Raw genomic sequence first — 19,165 nt, forward strand, 5'->3', positions numbered from 1 at the left:
GGTGACACCACGACAATGTTGCTGCTCTTGAGTTTCAAAGAGGGAAGGAAAATCCAGAGAGAAAATGACTCTTTAAAGGGTTTCCCTTCCCCTAGAACGCTTACCTGGCATGATGTCATGCCGTAACTGCTCCACTAGTGAGAAGTGAGCAGTGTGAGCACGCGCACATGATGTGCCTGCTGTCACTGCAGTCCGGAAGAAAACGGACCGCCTGCGCCAGGGCACAAAACAGAGCCCGATAGAGACCCGTTTTGAGGCCTCCTTTAAAAAACTGCTGGTGCTCAGCCCCGGTGAGACCTGGCCCACTTAAAGCACTGTATATAAGTACATACTAAAGTATATATACTAAAGTATATACAAGAGGCCTCGAATGCTCGACCTAAAAAATTAAGTCCCTAAGCAAAAAGCAATTCTGGTGTTTTACTGGACTCTACTGGTCGTTTTCTATCAAGACCGTTGAATAGAGGCAGTTGAACAAGCAGAAAGCAATTCTGGTATTTTACTGACCTCTACTGGTCGTTTTCTATCAAGACAGTTAAATAGAAGTAGTTGAACAGAAAAAAAGTCCTTAAGTAGAAGAAGACAACTCCTAGGGCTGATCTCCAGAGCCCACAAAGTACATACACATATAAGTATATACTAAAGTATATACAAGAGGTCTAGAATGCTCGACCTAAAAAGGATGTAAAGAGGTAATTCTCAAGGAGGAGTAAACCCAAAATTGCCAAGTTGGGACACAAATAAGAACCAGCCAAATTAGGGTGTAAAGGAAAACCAACCAATGGTAAGCAATAGGAGGGCGCAAAGTGATTCTACCTTCTTTGTAAGCCACAATATGTCTCGCAACCAGCAGTGCATGTGCGTTCAAGTAAACTTGGCCCGAGAATGACACAATGATGAAATAATCCGATCACAAAATGTGCACCATTATGGTGCATGTGGTATCCACAGTTAATGCCACGCGCCAGCCCTGGCGCTTGACAGTAATTGTCCACAGACTCTCTTGTGCGAGAGCCTTCACTGTCATTCTCTCCTTTCCCATTGGCTTCCCTACGTTCCACATTCCAACCCGACATCACCTCTAGCTGTCAACTGTCCTAACGGCATTCTGTTCCCCTCCTGGGAACCGCACACTGTTTGGGGTTGTTATAGAATAAAGCTTCTGAACCTTATACGCCTCCGCTTCGTTTCTACAGTGCATAAATTAGTCAACCCTGCCGAATAACTTATTCCTCTTCTTCCGTATAATTTCAGGGGTCCTGGTTTTTAACAAGGACTATCCCGTCACCTGCATGGACCTGACCCCGCAACATATGGTTACTGTCCAACCGTCCAGCCATCGCTCAGTCACCACGTGAAGCCATACTCCGCCTTGCACTACCTCCCCTCGTCCCTCTAGCATGGATTGCACGGCTCGAAACAGGCAGGAGGCAGCTGTCACCAACCGGCTAGTATGTAGTTGTCTTGTCTTCCTCAATAGCTCCAGCCCACCTAAACCCCGCACACTCGAACTTGGGAGGCATATGATACGCCTAGGCATCGGACAGAGAGAGACACGTCTAGACTCTACAGCCAATCAGAACCTCTGAATTCTGCCTGGCGCACCAGGATTGGCTGGGCTTCTCCAATGCTCGAATCCAAGGACACCTTACATATTAGCAGCACTCCCTGACAATTCACTGAATATGTACAGACGTGGGATTGGACATTACGCTGCCCAGACGAGCTAAAATTATTGCCAAATGATATGAGTTAAAAGCATAGCAGTGGACTACGGCTATGAGGCTGAACTCACTGACTGTCCGTAAGTATACAGGTAGTCTCCGTAATCACGGTAATGGGGGCTATTCTAATTCAGAATCTATCGAAGTTGCCAAGCAACTCATGGCAATAAGAACATAACACGGAGCACAAAAATCCAATGGGTTAGAGTTATTATTATGTGAAAGTACATCGTCAGTGAGTGTTGAGTTGTTGGGTGAATGACTGCGAGAAAGCAGCACCGGGGGAGCGAGTACATTGATGTCTTAGTGTAGAGTACGACGATTAGTGTAGAGATGATGGATGAACGGGTGAGTGAATGGTGGGCGTCTGGTTGGATGCGTAGATCAACGAGTGCACACTTCATTAACGAAGGAGTGTGTGGCTCAATGAACTGGGTGTGCATGGTCCAATTAATTGAGTAATTCCTGTATTGGCAGCTGAATTTGTGAGTGCTAGTATGGCGAGTCAGTGTATGCTAAAACATTCGCATGAAAAATAAGTATTTTCAGATGTAGTAGGTTTGGTAAGTACTTATCTCTCCTAGATTTGAGCGACAGGTTTGGTTTATACTACCACACATGTACATAGTGTAGTACAGAACGATGGCCCTGGCGCCTGCTTAGACTATCCACTGATTTTAAACTTATGAATATGTTTAATACTTGGCAGAACTGCGCAAGAATTTCCACACGTAAACCCACAAATCATTACACAGCTTGTTATTCTTGACTTTAAGTCGTTTATCCTGCAGCCGTATGTTTCATTTCTTGAATCCCAGTTTAATTCATCTGCCACGTGGTGTGTGGATAATAACTTTTTCAAAACTTTGAAATTTGACACGTGCTGTCATTCATTAGCTTGTCTTGCACTGTTATTACTGAATCCTAATCGTGATCCCTCTCACCACGTAGCAGAAAGAGTCACTGCTGCATACCGTAAATGCTAAAACGTCCAAAAAGTCTTGCAGGCTCCCAAATCCCTGTGACGAGGCGGCAGAATATCCGGGCATTGTCTTCTTTGGCTTTGGTAAGGCACAAAAAATGCAACCCAGACATCTTGGCTATCTCTTGCCTTGTCTGGGTGATTATTTTTTATGCATTTTATATATATTCACTTTTATTGGACTCGTCTTTTCTGAAACAATTTGTATTTTAATGTATTAAAAAATATTTGCACGCATACCTTGGCAATATCATGCCACAGCTGCCGACAATAAGCCAGGAGTGCCTATCATTAAGCTTGTTTCTACTTTAATACTGTTTAGGCAATATCATTTTTTAGTTTTCACATGTTTACTGTTGATATGGTGTAATGTGTCAGACAAGTTACCATTACGTAATTTTAATTATACTTAAGACGTGTACCATTTTAAAATGGAATAAATTATTGCATATTCAAAAGGAGGTCATGTATTGTGTAAAAAGAAATAGGAATACATGCTCATTAGTTTAGATGAGTTTAGAAGAAATGTATTTTCTGTTATTTCCCAAAGGAGAGGAGATGCGATTTGAACCCTGAGTTTGGATGGTGGGGAAGTTCTTAGCGTGGATGCCAGCCGGGAGTAGCAGTGCTTCATTGCTAAAAATGTTTTACATTTCCGAATTTCCAACTGAAGAATGTCTATGCTTTGTAGTCTTTTTAGACCTCAAACACAAGTCTTGCTAGGTACTTTAGGGTGCCCAAATGCATGTGTCAGGAAGCTAGTCATTTAGAATTTTTTTTTTGAGTGGGTTGGAAGTTGATTTAGTTTTGGGAGAACAAGAGTAATATAACTGAATTTTCTGCTAGAAGAAATGCAACGTGTTTCGGTTTTTAGTAACCAATTCGTTAAGGGCTGTGCAGGGTGCCAAGAGGGAATCTTTGAGAAGGAAACATTTAAAGCCTCACCAGCACTTTATTGTAGTGCCGAGACGGTGAGGAGCAGCAATGACCATCTGATTTATTCATGTCAGGTTCTAGTGTTGCAAAGGTTTTATGTTTTTTTTTGTTGGGTCTCCAGGATTTTTAGATCGAGCATCAGCGTGCATGCGCTGTCTGCAATACCGGCAGTTAAGCATAGAATGACTTTCTTCCCGCCTGCTACTTACCATATGCTGATGCCAGTGTCTATCTTCTTTACCGCCTCCTGACTGGTTCCTGCAGCTGCTATGTCACTTCCCTTGAACTCTGCAGAGCACTGGCCAAGCACAGTTACCTTACGCTTTGAAGGCATCTCTGTTGGTTGGACAAACTCTTCTCCTGCTGCTGTCGTTCGCCGTGCTACAAGTCCAGCTCCTGTTTGGTGCCCATGCACCTTGCTACCTTCTCGCTCCGTGCCCTCTCGCTCCGTGCCCTCTCTCACCATTACCTCATGTCACTGTTTAAAAAAAAATGCTTTTCTCGACATAGATGCAGCTATGCGCTCTACTCCCTGATGGGAGGCTTAATCATCCTGGGATTCTGGGCGAATCAATTCTTCCCTAATCAGTTAATAACCTAATTCCAGTTAGTAATGCAAAGACGTGTGAGATTAGTTTTTTATTACTTACATAACTATATTTGAAGAAGGTATGTGCGTTACTATTTGGAAACACTTCCGGAGGGCTAAAAGTAAAAAGGCTGTTTTGGATTACTTCCGAGTGACTATGGTACGTTTCCGATGCCAATGTAAAAACATTCCGACCCTTCCTCTGGGTCACGGCGTAAGAAATCGACTTAAGGAGGAGGAGCCAGCGACCATGATGGCCGCTCGGGGCTGAGGCTCCGAGGGGAACCTGCACGCCAGTAGCCGGAGCAGCGCTTTTCCGTGGTCAAACACCTCCAGAATCACCAGTCCAGTAATCGGAATGCTGGCGGATCTCACAGACTTTTAAACCGCCTTTCTGCGATCCTGATCAGCCGAGTTATGAGCTGTGATGTCCCTGTGAGAAAGTGAGCTAAGATGGCCGTGTGGATGTAATCTAGGACTGCTCCGCTGCCACCGATTTGAAACTGCAGGAAATTAGCCATCAATCACCGGCTTTTTACAGACAAACAGTTCATCCGTGTCCCAGTGGAAATCATGGGGATTCCGGCGGCGCCCGGGGCCCGTGCGAGCCCGGATGGACCTGGGGGCTACTGAGCATGGTGCACTTGAAGGCAGATGTTTTGCACACTAGCGAGCAGGGAGTCGTGAGGACCCGCTGTACAGGAGCACCGGTACCATGGCGAAAGCGGACCCTGCAGGGACCGATGCTCCGGAATGACTGCCTCATTACGGTGGTCCCCTTGGCTGTACCGGAATAGGCGGACGGTACTGTGAACATGCCGGAAACCGGGGAAACGCGGCCCTCAAGTACCTAGCGTTCAGGTGCCACGACTGGCAGTGTTCCCACATGCACATCTCAGCTGCACAACGCGGAGGTACTGTGAGAAGGGGAAACTGCCTGGGCTACGTTCCATCTGTACTAAAGCTAAAGCCGTGCCTGATGCTAAGATGGCGGCTGGGTGGCCCGTGAAGAGGCTGTGAGTGTGAGGATATAGATCCGGGTGGCAGGATACTTCTGGAGGAGACCAGCTCAGCTGAAAGCGGGTGGCCCCATAGGCAATCAACCCTGCTGACACACTTGAAAGCCTAAATGAAGTCATTGACCCCTGTGCCTGACCCTTACATGGCGACTGGAAGACGCCATGAGATAGAACAACAGCCTGAGGTAATGAAGGAAACCAAGCATAGTGAGCACACCGAAGAGACACCAGCGGGGGAGGGGTGGGAGACGCACTTTGAAACCAGGATCTGGAAGCTGAGAGACCGTCTGGAGACTAGTGCAAGCTGCATCTGAATGGCTTGCTCTGATAACATATACATTATAGAGGATACATATATCCTCTTATGGAAACAAAATTAGGTCGTTATGGCCACCTCTGGGGACAGCTGACACACCAATTTTCTAATAATAGCCACCATCAGTGCGCCCCTTTCCAAAGTACTCCTTCTCCCCTTGTTGGGGAGGGATCCAGCATTTATACCCTGGAGTCTCAGATACCCCTTTGAGAGATCCTACAGCGACTAGGGAGTCTCACACTGCAGAGGCCTGGGTTTTTACTCCATTACCGCTGGGAGCACAGCACCGTACATCGTGACCGGCGCGCTCAATGGAACTTTTTGGACTATGCCCCTCTAGGCGGAAGCTATAACCTTCTTTGTATGTACTGTGGTGCCCAAGCAACCTTTGGCCGATGACCGGTGGAGCTGTCCCACGCAGCTATAGAGGAGTTTGGCTTAGGTTCACCCCTCGGCCGTCACCTTCCCAGCCGGACGTCGGACACTGTTTTTCCTCGTCTCCCCGTTGTGCCTCCTATACCCTCCCCCGCCATTATTCTTCCCTACCTCCCCTATTCCTTCCCTCTCGCCCCTATCCTTCTATCCTCTTGCCTATTTTTTTTCCTCTTGTTTATGCTATCTATGCTTTTGTACTCATAGAATTCCTGTAACTAAGCTCCAGAAACTGATGTAACTTTGTAACCATGTTCCTCATGTAAAGCGCTCTGATACCTCTGGGTATAGCCAGTGCTATATAAAACTTAATACATAAATAAAACAGAGGGCAGAAGAACAGAGAAGGTGAAGTGCTCCTTATACTGGGAGGCCTTTATTTCATGTAGGCTGTTTTTTAAGTTTAAATTTTTACTTTACCTTTAAAAATAATAATTGTCTCAATGCACCCAACAGCCACCTTCTTTCCGTTGTAGCATAACATTACCTCATGCGTGGAACTTTTCATGACCAAAACAAGGATTGTGGTTGTCTAGTTGCGGACGTGTGGGGCGGGGTGGGAACAGAAGAGCACTTACGCCGCTAAAAGATGGTTCAGTGTAAAAAATGGTACTGTTTAAGATACGTATTACTTGAAACTATGCTATAAAAGCGAGTTTCTTTGGTATTTGCTGAGTTTCCTGGCAGAAGTGCAACGTAGGATAGAGTGGGGTCATCCTCGTCTCCCTGTCGCAGAGCCCAACAATTGCACAAGTTCCAAAATTAGAAGGAACTGAATATAAAGCTGCCTCTATACCTTGTGCACAAAATAATATCTAAAAATGCAAATAAACAGAACTACTTCTAAGGAGGTACCAGACTAGTTCAGTGAGCTCATTTGGTTGACAATATATTCATATTTCAGTTTTTTTTTTTTTTAAATAACCTGATTCTTGCACTGTTTGTATTATGTCTGTTCGTTCATCAGCACTCAGGAGTGCACAGAAGAAAGTACTGGGGTGTGTCTGGTAGTGCTGGCACTGGCACTGTCCTCCCTGCTGCCCATGCAGGTAAGCGCAAACAGTGGTTCGCAGGGAGTGCATTTATTGCCAAAATTAAAGTGTTGTCTGTGGAACAGAGAGAAAACGCTACACACGTAATAAGTGCGCAGTAAATTGCAGAGATCTTAACTATCAAGAGGGCAGGACGGGTACCATTGGTGCTCAGAGACATGAGGAGCCCCGTTCAACCACTGCGTGTTTTTTTTTAACTACCCAAGTAGGGTTAGGAGCATTTATTGATAAAATGCAGAGAGTGTGGTGTGCACATAGAACATGGACAAAAAACTGCACATATTAACTGAATTAAAGGATCACAGGCATCAAATTCAGCAAAACGTTGGCCAGGCTGGCACAAGTGGTCTGATTTATTTATATATACACCTATATAGTGCTGCCCTTACTGCCAATACATCTTCAAGGTGCGGAAATTATAGCTTACCTTCCCTTTTTAATAAAGAGGCTCTTTATTTATGTTTATTTTAGAACATTTGTAAAACTCTTTATTCCAACATATAAACTATTTCATTTTCAGACAATTTATGAGAAAGTAGCAGAAAAGGAAGAACAGGTTAATCTGGAAGAGGAGAATAAGCAGGACGAGTTGGTGATAAAAATATTCTTAGGTGTAAATTTCATTGGTTTTCCGCATATCCTGCATAGGATCCTACCATAATTTGGCGAAAAGACATTACCATTGGCAAAACCAATAGTTCTCTCATTGCCGTTACCTATTGGCTATGCTTCCTACCAGACCTGCCCCTTACATGCTGCTAATGTGTGGCTTTATTTATAACCACATCATGCCGTAAAATTCAACTGCACACCACGTAATTAAAATCCACTGCATACCAATTTACAACACAAAATACCATTCTAACTAATTACTCTTCATAGCACACAATCCCACTTCACATATTTCCATTACACTCAATACCACATAATTACTATCCACATAATTCCACAGCACACCATGCCACATAATTCAGCTACACAAATCCACTCCACACCACACAATTACACAACTAAATAATCCAATCGAACCCACATAATTGCACTACACACCTCATACACACACTCCATAACACATAGGTAATAGAGATTGCCATTAGCTCTAACTTAAACAAATCCGAGACCTATTGCATTTCCAATGCTTGTTCATTGTTTGTGAACACGGCAGCAGAGCAACATGCATTTTTGCATGCACTTGATTACTTGGCTTGATGTTGGATTATGTTTCAGTGTTGATTTAAAAGCTTGATGTAGAATGCTGACTTTTTTTTACAGATTTTGAGTCGTTGTTAACCTTTGCCCTTGGTGGTGTTTACACTACCGTGTTGACCAGGCAGTGTGACCTCAGTATTTATTGATTTGGTTACTTTCATTTGATTTCATGATCGATGCCTCTTCTAGTATCAGGAGTTTTGATTTATAATCTGAAAAACAGTGGCAAAAGACAAATGACCATTTAAACATTTCTCTTAAAGTCACAGTAAAAAAAAATAACAGAAATGCTGCGACAAAAATAGTAATGTTCACTCTGCGCTGTTCTTGTCCAAAGCATGTCTTTACTGGGCATGCTGTCTGAAATCCGTGTCCAGAACCTACTCAATCACTTAGCTAAATATTTAATATGAATCTGTTCGTAACTACTGCTTGTGCCCCTTAATATCCTCCTCTTGAGTGCCACTGAAGAAGGTAGAAGTGTGACACTGAGGGGGAGTCAACACCGGGACTGGAATGGGCACAGACAACTCCTCTAGTGGACTGTGTCAGTCTTGCAGTTCAGATATTTATTGCACATCTCAAACTTGTCTTTGAATGAAAATATTTGACAGTTACAATTGAGCATATACAATGTATCGGGTAAGACAAATGTTGTACATGTCTTTTCAGGGCAGAGGGTGCATATAAATTGAATGTAGGACAGTGGGTCAGGCTACGTTTACACTACTTGTAACAGCATGGTTTTCAGCCATCTTAACTTGTGTTTGCATGGCATTCTAAATATGTCGTCCTCTTTATTAAATAGTTCAGCTCTTTGCTTTGGTCTGGGAAGTGGGTACGATAGCAATAGACGAATAGTTTGAAGTGGGTACGCTAACAATAGACGAATAGTTTGATGTGAACTCAGAAGTTGAATTCTAAAGCACGTGGTTGGTCAAGTCTAGGACTAGATGGGGTGTGTGGATTTGGGGGATGGGGAGTCATCCAGGACTGTTGGTCTGCCTTTTAACCAGTAACTAAGCCTGGAAATACATGGCCCTTAAAAATCTACAACTTGAAATCACAACATGTCATTTGCAAAACTTAGGTGGCGTCTCACGTATCATATGCTGTACACACTTGTATACTTTCTTTTTTTCTATTGTTATATTTAAACCTTTTTTGTATCATAAAACTCTAAATAACATTTTCTGAAATAAAATCACGTTATTAGACCCACCAGGCTTCCATTTGAACTTTTTATTTATTTGATTAAGTCATAAAGTATTTTATATAGCACAACATCCACTTGTCTGGCTTTCAGAAAGCTGTACAATACATCTTAAAACAGTCCGACAAATTACTTTTAGATGCATAATACAAATTATTGAGTATCAATGAGAAATAATCTCTTAATGGGAAAGGAACACATTTTGCTTATGAAGCATGTTATAAGCATGTTATAAATAAAAGCCAATGATTTAAATATATTAAGAAGCTTTGTAATATCCTAGTGCGACCAGAGGTTTTTATCCCTCCAAGTTCAATTAAAAAGGGACACCATTTGAGGCCAAGGAATCTTTTTCTCATTCTAGCAGTGTGAATATATAAAACAATTTAAACTAACAAAATCCTTTGTAAGATCTCCTTTATTAATAAAAGCTATGCTGAGCATTGAGACACATTTAACTTTTGTATTAAGCTATTTAAATTTCGTTTGAGTTGTATTCACCGGCACTTTTTGTTCTCTAAAGATATCTTAAATTATTCATACTAATTCTTGGACACATCATTTTTTATCAATGCCTTTGCTTTTTATATTTTGGAAATTCTATATTACTGCACAATGGAACTATATGGTCTCTTTACTAAGATGTGGTTTTACAAGGTGTAGGCTAGCTTTCCTCCGTTTACAAGTGTTGCAGCCTCCTTTGGTTTGTTTGCCCAACAGCCAGTTCTTTCCTGCTGCTATAAAACTGAGGGATTTGTTCGTTTTTTGTATGACTGGTTTATATTTTTTAAGATTTGACGTTTTTCATTGTTTTGTTTTTAATTGTGTTCATGAATCTATATGTGCTTTTATAATTTTATTTATGTTCCTATGGTTTTTATTAACCAAAATAAATTATTCTGACTGACTCTGTATGTTGTAAAGTGGATGAAAAATGACCATGCTTTTAGTAATTGAGTACGACTAGGAGCAAAATCTAGTTCAATGAAGTCTTATAGTAACTAAGTTTTCATCTTTCTAAATAGAAATCTTGGTATAAGAACTCATAGATTTTTAATAAACTTTTCTAAAAACAAAAAAGAGGAAGCGTTTTTGATGTGGGTGAGAAAAGCATTCCATATTTTCGGTTCACTACTTATGAAGGATCTGTGTAGTCTGCTCTTATTCTTGACCGCACAGGTGGGAAGGAATTTCGCCATGCATGGTGCAAGAGCTTCTAGATAGTGTCAGTTTATGTGTGACATATCTGGGAATGTTGAGTTTTAGAGCCTCGTGTGTGAGACTGTTTTCATAGAGCATCTGTACCTAGCCATTTAAAGGCCTACAGAGAAGTAGTAATTGACTCCCATGAGCCTTTCATTTTTTTTGTTCAGCAAAAATCCAGTTGTGTGGAGGATAGCTCTGATCAGTGCAAGTCTGTCTTCGGTTAGACGATGCAGATGGCTTAGCCATACCCTGGGCTTGAGATTAGAGGTCCCTTAATCGCTGATTGCAAGTCATGTGCAAACTGTACATTTGTAATTGTTTTTTTAGGGTGTGAACATTTTAAGTTGAAATTGAATTAACATAATCATTGCATGATGTGATCTTTGAGATATATCCGGACGAAAATCCTGAGTATTTTTTATTTTAACAAAAGTAGAATTAAGAAGTAAACTTGATGGCTTTTTCCGTTTAAGGAAAACGGGCTGCATTTAAAAATTAAAACCTGCTTTATTTAAAAGCAGTCACAGACATGGTGGTCTGCTGAGCCCAGCAGGCCACCATCGCTGGGAGGGCCAGCCATTCCCAATAGGGCCGCAAAATGCGAGTGCCTCATTAATATTAATGAGCCTCGCATTTTGAGACCCCATTGGGAATCGCAGTCAGTGTCTCTGACACTGTTGTGCATAGTAAATTGCGACTTGCAATTTGCAACTCTCAATTGAGCGCAAGTCGCAATTTACTAGGGTCATACATCTGGCCCTTGGAGTGCTTTACTACCAAGGTGAACACTAATCAATTAATTTAAAAAATAAAATATGTCTGTAAATCGTTTTTTGCACCTCTCAGAGACTCCTGTAAATGGAAAATTCAACAAATCTTAAATGTGTACCAAAATGTTACTATTTCCAAATTGGGAATGTATTTATAAATAGAGAACATAGGTGGTAGCCTGAGTACACGAATTTGGAAAGGTATGCTGGACTTGGGAAGAGATTTCTCTTTAGCTACTTTAGTGCCTTTAAAGTTTATATTATGCCTCAAATGATTAAAAAAACTATTTTTTCTCTACAGTTATTTTAAACAGTGTGTTTCATATCTGCATTAACACCTCAATGTGCATTTACTTTAGGCTTCTCCAAAGTGAATTCTTTAAATTCAACAATTCCTGTTCCAAGAAAATGAAGTTCAGGAGTGCCTCACTTTTGTTTCGAATACAGACTGTAACAGGGCTCGAAAAATCATATACATGTTACTAGACCTGCAGGTCTAGTAACTTTAATAATCTACTCGACCTAACTGTAACGTACTTGACCCGTGAACATATCTCAAATTGTGTGATCCTAGGCAAATATTTTGTCTTATGGAGCTGCCTTTTTCTTTATTATTACTTAAGAGAGCACATTCCAATATGTAAGTTTACTATTTCTGCTGTACAAAAAAACCTCCTTTTATTTACAAGACTAAATGTTTTTTCTATGTATAACAAGAATCAAGCCTGTAAATCGGGTACACTTGATTTTTGGCTTGCCTCTTAGTCCACTAATAGCATTATTATCTGGGCAGGATCTGTAATAATTCCCAGTTCATGTTAAAAACTAAATTTCCCTAAATATATTACCAAAGCATGATGTGGTAGTGCAGTGTCATTTACAGATAGCATATTTTCCATTGAATGGCCACAAAACTTTCCCACCAACATCTAGTTTTACTAATAATAGCGCAAAAGCATTGTTTGGAAATTGGGTTTCGGCAAAAATATTTAAAATTTGCACATCACCAAGTAAAGTGTTCTAATTTGTTTTGATACTATAAAAATATTATTTTCACCAAAGAATTACAAAAATGGATCTTCATAACTAGTAAAATGTATTTGAAATATTTGAATAGTTCACTAAGCTATTTCAGTGTTAGAAAAAAAACTTGACACCTTTCATTTAACATGCTTTGCACAGTTCAGTTGTCAAAGTTCACTCTACAAAATCCTCTAACTTAAGTCACAGAAAGAAAAATAAATGTAATAAGATAAACTGACTTTTAACATCTGTCTCTGAAAGCCAGCAAATGTGACAAGATAAGAAGATTGCATGGCATTTTTATTGCTCTTTCACTTTATGACAGTGGTTCCCAAACTGTGCGCCGCGGCACCCCGGTGCGCCGTTATGAGTAGCCAGGGGCGCCGCGGCACGATGTGGGAAATTGCAGCCACAGCGCAACTTACGGGGGAGAAATGCCACCTGCATGATCAGGCAACATGGTTTGGCCCAAGCACTACCGCCATACGTGCGTGCGTATGTACGTGCTTTCACAGGCGTAGTCTCTGCATTACGCATATGCAGCTCTGATCGTTTAAGGCGCGTTATTGCTGCCCGCCATGCTCTGCTGTGCTTCGTGGGACCCGCTTCACATAGGACAGGTAAGTTCAGACCAGAGGCGCAACTAGAGCCAAATTTCGGGAGGGTGGGGCTAACCAAAAATTTCGGGGGGGGCTAAATCTTTAAACAGTAGGCAGAGTGGTGCTGATTTCAGGGGTGGGGGGGCTGAATCTAGGCAGAGTGGTGCTGCAGGGGCTCTTAGAAGGGGTGAAACAACAGCGAGGTCTCATTAACATGCAAATGGTCTTTTTAAAGACCTGTGAAGTGCTCGGGCGCGGCTTTGTGTCTGCCCGGGAAGCGGTCTCATCCCGGGCTGCCACACACGACGGGGGGGACTCTCCATGTCTTCCTTCGGTGTCTTGGGGCTCTGGGATCCTTTCCTTTTACATCCGACTCCACTACCTCTTCCTATTTGAAGCCCCGGCATAAAACCCCAGAAGCCAGAGTGAAGGCCTTTGCTTTTATGATTTCTTTAACGAGCTCCGTGGAGCCTGCCTTTTTACTGTAAAAATAATGCTGGTGATACTACTATTAATCAAATGCCATGCCGATCTTCTGTCCAAAATCAGTTTTTTACTAACTAAAACTAGATTTTGAATACTGACAAGATCGTGTAAAAAACAGTACTGGTGTCAAATCTAGTTCAAGAAAAAACTGAGGTTGGGCAGAAGATCGGCATGGCATTTGATTAATAGTAGTATCACCAGAATTATTTTTACACCAAAAAGGCGGGCTCCATGGGGCTCGTTAAGGAAATCATAAGGCAGCCTTACACAGCCTCCGTCAGTGCCGGCAGGGGCAGGGGCAGCCTGGGCCATTCGATACCTGTGAGTGGATATTTGTGCTCCTTCCTAATTCCTCTGATAATTACAGGGCTGGGAGGGAGGGGACCGGCCAGGGTGAGAGAAACATGGCGCCCACCCTCCCCCAGGGTCAGGGACACGACAGAGTCTAGAGAATCTTCTCGGGTACACCTGAGCCCCTGGACGTCACACCCTTCCCTGTTTTAGAAACTGCGTTATTCTGTCAGGAAGTGAAAGGAAAACAAAGTTGACCAAACCTTACCCTTGTTACCTAACAAGGCCCCAGAATTCCTTTCCATCACCTTCGCAGCTGCCCTGCGTCTAGCTCGGGCAGCTTGCACTCCAGCGTTGGTGGGCTGCAGGGCCCAGTGCTCAATTTGAAATATGAGTCCGGCACTCTTGGGTGTCGACATGCTCAACGCCAAGGCTGCCACGGTTTGATTCCACCTCATGTCTCTCATCCACCAGACACTATTTGCCTCTTCATCTCACTCCTGCAGGCTCTGTTTTTCATCTCGCTTTCTTCCTCGCTGTTTCGCTTTTCTCTTCCTCTTGGTTTTCCCATTTTGGTTTTTTTCTCTCTCTTGCTCTGGGTCATGTATGATGAGGGAAAATAAGTGCCGCCCCCCAACATGAGTGCCTGTGTGCCCCACATACAATCACCGGCTCAAATAAGCACTAGCTTCACCTGATGTGGAAATCCGTTTTACACATAATAAGGCTTATCACGATCATGGTGTGTATATATCTTCAGCATTTGTATGCGTTTGTGTGAATGGTAGTGTATGTATGTGTGCTCTCTTCTGTTTGCTTCGATGAAATGTGCTCTGCTGCATTTGCTACTTGGATGCGTGTGTACAGCTTGTCTCTGGCCTGCTGTATTTGCAGCATTGGTGCATGCAGGCATGTGTGAGCTCTGTTATGCATGCTGTATTGGCATGTTTGTGCTCCGTTTAAATTTGCTGCATTCATTAATATCCTCCTCTTTGCGGTACAATATGCTTAAGCCCCCGGCAAAAATGATGATTCTATTACCGATTTTTACCCTGTTTCCAAATTAAGAAAGTAAAACATATTAATTAGCCATCAATTTGAAAAATGAAATACAATCAACAGGAAGTACTCCCGCGGTCGGGCATACATCCCCACCCGCCTACCGGTAAAAAATATAGTGGGGAGCCACGGCCAACTGCCAATTAGGTCAAGGGAGCCATAGGTCAAAGTTTGGGAACCACTGCTTTATGAGCAACAAAGATGCCTTTAAATATTGTTATGTTGTCACATTTGCTCTGCTTTCAGAGACTGAGGTTAAGAGTCAGTTTGCCTTCCCTTAAATTAGAGGATTTTCAAGGGTGAGTAGTGCCTAAAAGTAGCTGTCCTGAATAAATCTTGCTGGACAATGCCAGTGGGTGAGTGGATTGTTCGAGCCCTGAATGTCAGCACTCTATTTTGTTTCCTTAGAGCTCTGTGGCGAAGTTGCAATTGAAACTGGGGAGTCAACTGACAGGGTCCTGTTTGAAGTGCATATTTCACTCAGCATGACAGACTTTATTTTTGACATGAACGAGTAGGATATTTGAGAATTTATAGGAAACCAGTCCTCTTATTAGCTATCTAGAGCACTATGCATAATTTCAATGACAAAATGAAACTTCTTATTCTGTTCATGTACTGCAGTCTCCTCCTTTAGAAATTTCTTCCAACTCTACAGCTTAGATTGTTGTAAAATGGAATTCTGGTATGCCTCAGATTTGGTGTGACTGTATAATACTAGTGCTCTTGCTCATTGAATCCTTGTGGAAATGCAGAACAACATTGGGAATCAACCGACAGACTGCTGCTACTGCTGTTGTTGGAAGTACATCTTTTATTCAGCATGTCAGCCTTTTTTTTTCTCACATGGCTGGAGAACATATTTGTGGATTTTTAGAAAACGTGTTCTCATTTTAGCTTCTGCAGCGCCTTTCATAAGTTCTATGAGGAAGTCATGTGAGAAAACAGTTTTCCTTTAAACATAGTTCAACAAATACCATCAAAGGATCAGCATTTTCTCCAGGTCATAACCACCTTGGAACTCACCACAATTCCTAAAATTAGTATTAGCGTTTACAAATTATGTGTTCTGTCAGGGAAATCTGCTATGGATTTCTATATGCTCATTTGTGTGCCCCCCAACCCAGACTTTCACAATAATCCATTTCAGTGGGATAAAAATGGCAGAGCTTTGTCACAAAAAAATCTAGTAGATATGTTTCTTATAAAGTTCAATCTATATACTCTCATCAGAAAACACAATGTGCAAATGAAAACCAGTCCCAAATAATGACATTAAGGTTATTCCCATGAAAAAACACACCACCTAACAAACACTTTTATGAATTTCACCACTAATTTTAAGTGTCTGATTTACCATAGCAAAGGTATACATCGCTCTCGTAAAAAGCCATTAGTGTGAATGACTAAATTCTAAATCCAGTAGTTCACTGCTATGCTATAGCAACGATGGGTCATCCAACTTGTTAACCACTGTTGCTATGTCATAAAGCAATTCCAAGCTACTCAGGCTGGGCTCTCTGAGAGCCTGTTAGAGCAGTGCAGGAAAACAGAGACTGCGACTTCTTGAGGAGAGGCAACTCTTATGACCCATGGGTGTGGGCATATTTCTATATATCATCTTCAGATCCAGGTAGTTATTGTCTGGATTAGAGTAGGGTGTTCTGCTTCTCCTATGGCCCTCTGACTCCATCCTGGTTTAGAACTACTTAAGACTCCCCTCCCCCTTTGATAATATTGGTTATTTGCAATTCTACATCATTTTCTTCCCTGCTTTCTGGTTTTAAAAAGGAATACACTGTCTTCCTATTTCCTTCATTTTTTAAATGATTTGTTGGGCTTTTTTGTGCATTTTATTTTAAAATTCTTTCCATGACTGGCTTTGATGCTGGTTTTCTGATGTTTTCCCCATTTTTTCCCTTCACCTTGGACTTGAAATGTTTTCTCTCATAAAAGTTTGGATTCTCATAAGTTGTAGTCTAATTTTTTCCCCATTAAATACTTAAACAATAGAATGCAAATGGAGACGGTTGTCTTCGGGGGTTAGTGGCTCACTTGGGAGATCTTTGAGTGCCAATCTTATCTATTGTATTTGGTGTGCTGCATCTTTAAATATCTTGTGGGTTCCTTGTTATTAATTAAGCTTGATCATTTATATTTTTCAACGTTATACAGCTTAACCATCTTACCTATTAAATTATTGGGGCGCTATTTTCCGTCATTTTATAAATTGGTTGTGCCAATTTAGAAGATGATTGACCTTCTTAGGGTTGGTGTGCCCAAGCATAAAGAGGAGCAGTTAAGCCTCAACTATTCAACCTGTGCTTACTGTGCTTTTAAACTCCAGTTGCAAATTACTTGCAGAGTCTGAGAAGGCTAAAATGAGACCGGAGCTCACCTTGTGTGGAAGGGATGTGATGTAACATGTAATGCCTTTTGTGTGGAAAGACTTTTGCATGGGGTTAATCCTGTTATTGGCCTAATGAGCTAAACATTAATGGAAAAGCTGCCCCCAAGAGTTTCTCACATTCTCAGAACCTTTACCTTAAACAGCTTGTTCTGTGTACCACCGCCATATGACGTTGGCAAATACTGGTATTACTTTCGCCGTTCTACACCTGCTGAATGTCTTTCTAATTCACTATAGAGATTAAGTTCAGTGCTTAACACACAGAACTTGCACACAAAACTTACCGCTGCAGGATAGCATTGTTTAGTTTTTGCTGGCCAAAAGAACAGAACAATGACAAGCTCACATAATATCCATAGCTGGCCAATTTCAGGGAGGTATTGTCACCCTGCACTGTTTTCCTAATTTCTGGTGAGCTTCTTTCTTAGCATATACTCATCCTTTAATTACCCCCTACTCTGCACCTAGGTGGGTCTCTGCATGTTATTGAATTAAATTATAGACCACCATCCGGCTCAAAATTGTTGCAACTAGATGGACTCTACTTGCCCTTGCCATACGCCATCCAGAAACCTCTCCACACTTCAGTGTTCAAAACCTTAAGATTCTACAAACCACACCAGCTCTCTTTGTAAAGTTGGGTGGGAGTACTATCTTCTTTCTCTCGCTTTCTCCCCCAGTTTGGTCCATTTTAAGACTAGCCAGAAGTATTTTGTGGAAGGGAAGCATGATCATTATGGTGGTCTGTAATAGTAAGGGGCTGACGTTTACACTGTTACATATTTCCTCTATGGCAGTGTACTCCAAAGTAGGTCGTGGAGGGCCGGATCCATGGCAGATTTTTAAGATAACTACATTTATCTAAATGGAGATATGCTAAAAATCTGGCATGGATCCGGCCCTGCAAGACCGACTTTAGAGAACCCTGCTCCATGATCACCTTTTCAACATTGAAATAGATGCTTATGTTTCTGTGTGCTTTTTGTTTCAAACTGAGTCCAGTTTTATCAGCCAAATAAAAAAGCAATTGATAAATATTAAAACGGCATGCCATTTAAGTCCTCCGCTGTTGTATTCTATAGTCGCCCGGGTCAGCCTTCTCTTGTAAATTAATTATTTTACACCTGCATTTTGAATCCACAATGCGTCCACACTTATTAATTCATTTCACGGATTTTCATTGCGCATGTCACCTAAGGAATACCTAGGCTGTGTAATTAAATATTGTGACACTGGGTCTACATAAAACTGAATATGCATAGAAACCATTCTAAACAAGGTTTAATATAACCGGTTGTGGCGGGGAGAAGGGAGTAAGATGGAGAGCAAGGAGAGAGAAAGATTTGCAGGTGGAATAGTAGACTGGTAGAAGGAAGGGGGGAGAAGTTCAAATCTGGAAGAGGGCCTAAAGATGAGAGTGGAGAAGTTGGGAATATTGGTTACTTTATCAACAAATCAGACAGAGTGGGGTAATTAGATCAAGCTGCAGGAGCAAGTGGGTCAAGTATAGCTTGAACAAGTGAATATTTTATAGTCGTTGGAAGTTGGGTTGGAACTGTTGTGATGTCTGTGGCCAAGGAGTTGTAGAAGGATGAGTCAGGTCTGGAGAAGGAATGATGTAGAGTGTGAGAGGTTCTGAATAATGGTGCTTCCAGGAGCTAGTTTTCTCTGCCTCCCAAGTTCCTCAAACCACCTCATGTCTTAAGAAGGTGGGTCAAGTAAGACATGCCTTTTGCATGGATTGCTCTGAAGGCTAAGAATCACAGCTTAAATTTGATTCTGGTCTGGATAGGGAGCCAGTGCAGATCCACGAGCATTGGGTAGATGTACTTGAGTTTTTTTGGCGAGG

General features: G+C 41.9%; 1 protein-coding gene across 3 annotated transcripts in view; it reads left to right on the forward strand.

Annotated features, from left to right (window-relative positions):
* Window positions 1–1,668: 1,668 nt before the first annotated feature.
* Window positions 1,669–19,165, forward strand: part of MCFD2 (multiple coagulation factor deficiency 2, ER cargo receptor complex subunit) — a 112,460-nt gene continuing 94,963 nt past the window's right edge. The window contains exons 1-2 of one of the 3 annotated variants that reach the window (XM_085612751.1): window positions 1,681–1,804; window positions 2,676–2,790. In XM_085612751.1, the coding sequence (XP_085468877.1) occupies window positions 2,704–2,790 (87 nt within the window). In that variant the 5' untranslated portion in view covers window positions 1,681–1,804; window positions 2,676–2,703. Of the gene's footprint in view, window positions 1,817–2,675; window positions 2,791–19,165 lie in introns of all 3 variants that reach the window. The other 2 variants (XM_085612752.1, XM_085612753.1) reach the window with 2 other exon arrangements.

The sequence above is a fragment of the Triturus cristatus genome, chromosome 6 (assembly GCF_964204655.1).
Source record: "Triturus cristatus chromosome 6, aTriCri1.1, whole genome shotgun sequence".
Taxonomy (NCBI): Eukaryota; Metazoa; Chordata; class Amphibia; order Caudata; family Salamandridae; genus Triturus; species Triturus cristatus.